The sequence below is a fragment of the Triticum dicoccoides genome, chromosome 3B (genome assembly GCF_002162155.2).
Source record: "Triticum dicoccoides isolate Atlit2015 ecotype Zavitan chromosome 3B, WEW_v2.0, whole genome shotgun sequence".
Lineage (NCBI taxonomy): Eukaryota > Viridiplantae > Streptophyta > Magnoliopsida > Poales > Poaceae > Triticum > Triticum dicoccoides.
The window spans coordinates 592,846,423-592,854,059 of record NC_041385.1 but is presented as its reverse complement, the minus strand read 5'-3'; the positions used below and the strand labels follow the sequence as shown (position 1 = coordinate 592,854,059).

The 7,637-nt window shown below is 50.4% G+C and overlaps 1 protein-coding gene across 1 annotated transcript; it reads left to right on the top strand.

Moving 5' to 3' along the window:
* The first annotated feature begins 964 nt into the window (after positions 1–964).
* On the top strand, positions 965–2,948 carry LOC119277291 (putative glucan endo-1,3-beta-glucosidase GVI). The gene is made up of 2 exons (XM_037558546.1): positions 965–1,072; positions 1,778–2,948. The coding sequence occupies exons 1-2, from the start codon at positions 1,015–1,017 to the stop codon at positions 2,734–2,736; spliced, it is 1,017 nt and encodes a 338-aa protein (XP_037414443.1). The 5' UTR covers positions 965–1,014; the 3' UTR covers positions 2,737–2,948.
* Positions 2,949–7,637: the final 4,689 nt, after the last annotated feature.

Here is a 7,637-nt window from a genome sequence, read left to right as displayed (position 1 = left end):
CATCGAGCGGCAGCACCCAGCCAGCGAGCGATCGGTCGAGCGAGCCGCGGCAGCCAGGCGCCAACGAGCGCTGCTTGGCCAGGCCCATGCTAGCGACACAGCAGGCGCTGGAATCACGCGCTCAAGGCGCCAAGGAGGAGGTCTCCAAGAGACGGCCGGTTGCGTAGCGAGAGGTGTAACCGAGAGAGCAGTGGCAGAGAAGACGTACTACGTAACGATAACGGAGTGATCCATCGATGGATATGCGATCCATTGCTTGATATACTTCCTTCTTATCCACGAAATCATTTGTAATGTGTATGGTATTATATCTACAATAAATCAGCAAGTACGAGCAATGGATTTAGCAGGTTCATCCACGGGAAAGCCCCGTTTCTTCTGCAAGGAAGTACCTGCATTTTCCTTTCCCCGATACCTTAACAGACATTAATGATGATCAGGGCAGAGCAAACTAACCGAAGGATTCCAAGACACGTTAGTACTCCTAGATTATTACTCCCTCCGTCCGAAAATACTTATCATCAAAATGGATAGAAAGAAATGTATCTAGAACTAAGATACGTCTAGATACAGCCCCTTTTATCCATTTTGATGACAAGTATTTTCGGACGGAGGAAGTACTCTGCATGGAAGGTAAACCTAAAGGGAAAACGTGCACGTGGTACGGTCGCATGCACCTCCTGCTGGTGGACTCACGTACGTGCATGGCGATGGATGGGATCGGCCAGTTGCCGTCGGTTCGCTCGTCCATGTCCGTTACCCGCACACCGCGACCCACGTAAAACCGCGTCGTGCCCGTCGGGTGACCGTATGACGCGGACGCGCACGCACGGTGCATGCGTCCGTGCACGTACCGCACGACCCCGGGCCCTCCGGTGGTTGCGCGCCTTCCAAAACACGAAGCCTCACCGGCTATATATACGCGGGAGCACCGCACGTCCACACCGCATCACCGCATCGCATCCCATCGCACGACGAGGGAGAGAAGCTAGGAGCGAACCAAGTGAAGGGAAGATGATCGCGTTGTGGGTTGCTGCCTGCAGCCTGCTGTCGTGGTGTTCGTCGCTCTCGGGTGAGTCGAGTAAATTGCAAGTTTATATATATATATTGCTGATGCTTGATTGCTAGCTCCGGATTGATCATTGTTTGATGCTGGCGCACTAGCTACTTTTATCCTACTGTTATGAACACTATTATGTTCTTCATTGTTCCTTATGCAGTTCTCTTGGCTATATCTTCCTATCCTTTTCGATTTTGCGTCTCCCTCTGCAGGAGCAAAAGGGTTATGTCTATTGAAAAACATGTAAACCAGTTTCGACGTAGCACCAAAACAGCATGCTTTTGCTTAGATAAATCGACTACGCACTTGCTTGGCTTATTTATTGCCTGCTGTTGGAGGTGGTTGATAATTCTATTCATTGTGCATTGGTTAGGATGTCTGGCGTAAATCCGTATAGGTCTCTTTGATTCATTGTCAATCTTCCGACATCAATGTTTTGTTTCAACTATATTTGGTAACATGTCTCTGGGGTTTATGAAAGTGGAACCCTAAAGTACAATGCACTTCTTAATTAAGGACAGTACTCTACTCTACTCCTTTCCGAACAAAGGTAACTCATTAAGGAATCAAAGGATCTACAGTGGAAAAAGGAAAGAAAGGGACGATCAATCCTATGCAGTTATGAGATGCACACATCGTGTATACATTTACTTAGTAAGTACGTGTGTGCTATAATTCCGCGCTTACAGTTACCGTTCATGTGTTCATCACGTGCAGGAGTCCAAGGAATTGGAGTCAACTATGGCATGATGGGCAGCAACCTCCCGTCCCCGGACAAGGTGGTGGCGCTGTACAAAGCCAACAACATCACCGACGTCCGCATCTTCCACCCGGACACCAACGTCCTCGAGGCCCTCCGCGGCTCAGGCCTCGGCGTCGTCCTCGGCACGCTCAACAGCGACCTCGCCCCGCTCGCCTCCGACGCCTCGTACGCCGCGTCATGGGTGCAGTCCTACGTCCAGCCCTTCGCCGGCGCCGTGAGCTTCCGCTACATCAACGCCGGCAACGAGGTCATCCCGGGGGAGTCCGCCGCTCTGGTGCTCCCCGCCATGCAGAACCTCGAGGCCGCGCTCCGGGCCGCGGGCCTCAGCGTGCCGGTCACAACGGCCATGGCCACGTCGGTACTCGGGACCTCGTACCCGCCGTCGCAAGGCGCGTTCTCAGAGGTGGCGCTGCCGACGGTCGGGCCGATCGTCTCCTTCCTGGCGTCGAGGGGCACGCCGCTGCTCGTGAACGTGTACCCGTACTTCGCCTACTCGGCGGAGCCGTCCTCGGTGCCGCTCGACTACGCGCTCCTGTCGTCGTCGGCCGCGGTGTCGGTGACCGACAACGGGGTGGAGTACGCCAACATGTTCGACGCCATCCTGGACGCGGTGTACGCGGCCGTGGAGAAAGCCGGGGGCGGGGAGAGCCTGGAGCTGGTGGTGTCGGAGACCGGGTGGCCGTCAGGCGGCGGCGGGTACGGCGCCAGCGTGGAGAACGCGGCGGCGTACATCAACAACCTGGTCCGGCACGTGGGGCGCGGCACGCCGCGGCGGCCCGGAAAGGCCGTGGAGACGTATATCTTCGCCATGTTCAACGAGAACCAGAAGCCGGAGGGGGTGGAGCAGTACTTCGGGATGTTCCAGCCGGACATGAGCCAGGTCTACCCCGTCGACTTCTCGGCATCGTCGTAGAAGACGCCTGGCTACTGCATGGACCACGCATATGCATCGATCATCCATTAGTTAGGAAGTTATTGGGTAGGACCGATTCTGTTTATTTGAGCTTCTCGATCTCTCATTATCTCTCGAAAAGTACATACTTAGTATACCATTATTGCTTCAGACATGTTACCAAATATTGTTGAAACGAAACATTGATGATATATATGTTACCAAATATAGTACCTCATATCATACCTCATAAGTTCTCCATATATCGCGCATGGTGCTCTTGATGACGCTGTGGAGATCATGGCATGTCCGCAACAAAATCACGCATGACAAGAATCCACCCCTGACTGAAGCATCCCGTCGTTTCTTACAGCTTGACAGCTATGTCACATCTCTTTTTTGTATCCAACAACAGCGTACGCAGGATAGGAAGATGGTGATCTGTGATCCAGCTTGTCGTGTTGCTGGTCCGGCCACTCCCAGGTCGAACAAATGGACGCGGCAGCCCGGACGTCGGTGATTTGGGAGCTAAATGGGGTGCTGGCATGGTGCTGAGAGCATGTCAAACAGCCGCCCAACACGCGGCGGCTAAAAACTAGTTTGGAGCGCGTCCATTACTAGGTTTGGCGCGGCGCGCAGTGCTGGCTCCAGCTCCAGGCGTGCTAAAATGCAACGCGCGCTCTCGCACAAACACTTTGCATACATATTTTGTTCATAGAAAATGATACATAGTTCTCATGGCATAGATAAAAAATGATACAAAAATATTTTACATAGTTCATAGCATAGATAGATAAAAAACTACGGTGCAACTGGACCCTACTCCCAGTCGTCATCATCATCATCATCATCATCATCCTCGGTGGTGTTGTCCGAGGTATCGAGCCAGATGTCAAATCTATCGATCGTGGAAGCGGCGAGGAGGCTGGGAAATGCGCGCGTGGCAGTGTGATGGAGCGCGTGGCGAGCGCCGCATTCTATAGGCGCGCGCGAAACGGCGCGCCAAATCTACCGTGCGACCGACAGCTTTCTCACCCGCGCGCGCAAACGTTTACTGCGCGTGCGTGTTTCCCGCCGCCACTGAAGCGCTCGAAAACTTGCCGCGCGCGCTAAATGGGCATTTTACCCCGCGCGCGGGGCTGTTGGAGATGCTTTGAGAGATAGCACGGGCTTCATCATTTTTACATCTTGCCGACATCTCTTCACATGCAATAATGCTCTTACGGCCGAACTAGAAGCTTGCAGGGAGGGCTTGTCCCTTGCAATAGAGTAGAGCTCACAGCCGGTTATTCTAGAGTATGATAGTTCTGAAGCTGTAAGAGCATCTCTAACAGCCGCGTGAAAACAGCGGCGCGCCGTAAAATTGACTTTTTTAGCGCGCGCGCAATCGATAAATGGGCTCCAGCGGACGCGCGATAGACGCGCGCGCGGCATATAGAGTACAACGTGCGGTCCAAATCGCCATCGTGTGTTGTGTATTTGGTGCGCCCGCTTCCGCCGCACTCTCTCCGCCGCGCCACCTTTTTCCCGCCCCGCGCCGCCGCCGACGAATTGACCCGATGGACGCCCGCCGGCACCCCCCCACCCCTTCCTACACCCGCGACCCCTCCGCAAACCCTAGCACGGGGAGCTTTGGCTTCGCCTCCGTCGGCGCTCCTCCAAGCACCGACATCGCGCGCGGCCTTTTCATGCCGCCACAGATGACCTCGGCGGTGGTTGGCGTCGCGCCGACGCCCGCCGTGAAGCCACGTGCCCCCCTCTTGAAGTTCTGAAATGCGGCGCGACCGAAGAAGGGCAAGGTTTTCGCGAAGAAGAACAAGGCGGCGGACGGCTGCAGCTCCTCCAAGTCATCAAGGAAGAAGCTTGCAGGGCGTACGATGGACGCGACGGCTACTGAAGCGCCGGCGAGCTCACTTGTTGAGCCGGCGGCCGACGCGCACAAGGTGCTCGAGGAATGCCCCAAAGGTACAAAATTTCGCCAACTTTTTGGTGTTGTTATTTTTTGAATGCATACATATAGATAGATCATTTGCTTCGTTGTATATACTTTGTAGTTTCAACGATTAGGCATATATGTCAACTATGGGTGTTGGCTCCAACAATTCTCATTGGTCTCAAACCAATGACATGCATTTCGATGACCATGAGTTTGAGGTGGACGAGGATGGTGAGGGCATTGTCGACGTACCGAAAGGAAGAGGAGACGACTACACCAATGATGAAGATGTATTGCTATGCAATACTTGGTTGCAAGTGTCGAGGGATCCATTCGTTGGAGGTGATCAAAGTAGAGATGCATATTGGAGCCGGATGAAGGAGCATTTTGATCTACACAACAAGAGTGGAATTGACCGCTCGGCACGATCTCTTCGCTCCCGGTGGTCGACAATCAACCAAGATTGTCAAAAGTGGGCGGCCGCACAAAAGGCGGTTGACAAGTTGAACCCAAGTGGCACTAATGATATAGATAGGGTAAGTGCCATTTCATCCATGTTCGTCATGCTTGTTCTTGGTGTTTGTAGTGCTAACTTGTTTTGTTTTTTTGTAGTTTAATATTGCACAAAACATGTTCAAAGGAGAGGAGAAGAAGAGCAAGAAAGGGAGACCATTTACCTTGCCTCATTGCTATGAGGAATTGAAGGATGATGAGAAATGGAAGAAGCGTGACGGCATCGATGATGTTGATGAGAGCAACAAACGCAAGCGAACAATTGAGTTGGATGATGATGAGGAGTAGGCATCAAGTGATGACGGCAAGAGAATCCCTACACCATACTCGGTTTCATACTCGAAGCCAAAACGGCCGGATGGGTGCAAGAAAGATGCAAAAGAAAATAAGAAGAGGAAATGGGATGATGAGCTCAAAATGCTATGGAAGCTATTGTGAAGGCAAGAAATGAAGCGAACGAGGTGAGGAAGATGGCAAAGAACCAAGATTCCGTGGCCGAGGAGAGGAGGTTGGTGGCCATGGAGAGGAGGGTGGCGGCCGAGGAGAGGAAGGAGGGCATGGAGGAGAAATCTAGGTTGTTGGAATGGGAGAAGTACTTGTTCTTCTTGGACACATTTATCCTCAATGAGGCGCCAAAGGAGTATGTCAATCTTACCCGTGAAGAAGTCTTGATCCAAAAAAGAGTCATGATTCGCGGCATGGGTGGCGGTGGCATTGGCAGCATGGGTGGCGGTGGCATTGGCGGCATGGAAGGCATCGGTGGCATGGCGGTATGGGAGGCATTGGTGGCTTCGGAGCTACCATGGGCGGCATGGGTGCCTTTGGAGCTACAATGGAGACCATGCACTGGTAGAGTGACGTGCTACACAAACGGGTTTTAACCCCTTTCCACGACGACGTTTGGAACTGTCGCCAAGTGAGTGTGGGCGATAGGGGGGTCCTTCCCACATGACCCAGAAACCGTCGGGGATAGGCCCTCCTGGCACACTGGCTGGGGCAAAATGAGTTCGTGTGTGATCTGGCGGGGCATCGAAACCCAATTGTTTTCGTTCGTATGTACATCTCACACGGTGAATCCCAGAAAAACATTTCCGCTCGTATGTATATCACACACAGTTTTTTGTGTGGAAATGTTTGTGCAAGGTGGCCTAACGCAAACAGTTCTCTGCTGGAAGCCGTGTGTGAATGTTAGTTGATCGAACACGCCTACTTTCTAGAAACTGCGTGTTGTTTGAGTTCATCGCCCACAGTGCTGTTTGAGTAACCGTATGCAATAGAAACCCCAATAAGCAGGGTAATTAGCCTATTATTGATAATCCATGTACTAAACAAATTGATATTTCTTATAAAAACACACCAGATATTTCATATCCGTATAACAGCAACCAGGATTTCATAATCGAATTACATCAGATAGCTTTGGCACTCAGTTCCGCCATTACACAACAGCACCAAGTTTTACATGCAACATCAAAACCCTTTGGAAAGTAGCATCATACATGATAAATAGACAGATGAATCTCATCTGGGAAACTGCAGAAGCGTAAGGCAAATGTTGAGACTTCAGTGATGTTGAATGTCCTTGCAACTTTAGGCCAGTGACTATGGATAATTGCCTGCCCAACCTTCATCCTCTTCAGCAAGACTTCAATATTGTACCGTGGGTGTTGAATGAATACCTTCCTCGCCTCTTGACCATGCAAGTGGTTTGAGAGGTAATCATCAGTGAACTGCTTTGAAAAGTACTGAAAACAAAGATATGCAAATCAGGTAAAAGAGTCAGTACCATCCTATAGTTGAATGATGGCGCCAGGGGTAAAAACAAGGTAAAAGAGTTAGTACCATCCTATAGTCGACTGATGTCTTCTTCATTGTGCAAACAAATATCTTGTTGTTATTCTTTGCAAGTTTCTTCATCCTGACAATCTCCGAGTTTCTTAACTTGACTGATATTCATGGACATCTAATTTCCCCATATGCAAAATGGGTCGAACAGTGGGTCTAAGCCTCTGATAGCAGGACCTACATGTGCACGACCAAAGTGTAAGAAACCTAAATATTAGAATGATTCCTGCAACTGCACAATAATGTGATATTAACCAAAGGACCATGCTTGAACAAACCTTGATGGTAAACCGCGGTGTCTCCCATTGTTTCCCTGCAACACACATAAGGAAGATCTTGATCAGGTTAACTGAGAGTTGTCATACTATCAGTAGAATATGTATTGACTACAGCCAAATTAGATTTATTCCACATGCGTAACAATACAAAATTGTACCCATAGCAAACAAAAATCAAATTGCAGAATGAACCAAATAGTTAAATGGATAGCAGACCAAATGAACCAAAATAGTTAACTAAGCACGACATTGCAGAATAGAAATATGTACTAGAAGATAAGATAGTTAACAAAACAAAGAAAGCTTGAGAACACTACTACGAAATGTAGCAATTGTTGGACCAAACTGTT

What these genes read in the sequence shown, in the direction of transcription:
- LOC119277291 (XM_037558546.1), top strand. Translation starts at nt 1,015, where the DNA reads ATGATCGCGTTGTGGGTTGCTGCCTGCAGCCTGCTGTCGTGGTGTTCG. An exon ending in GTGGTGTTCGTCGCTCTCGG is followed by an intron (nt 1,073 to 1,777) that starts GTGAGTCGAGTA and finishes CATCACGTGCAG; the next exon opens with GAGTCCAAGGAATTGGAGTC.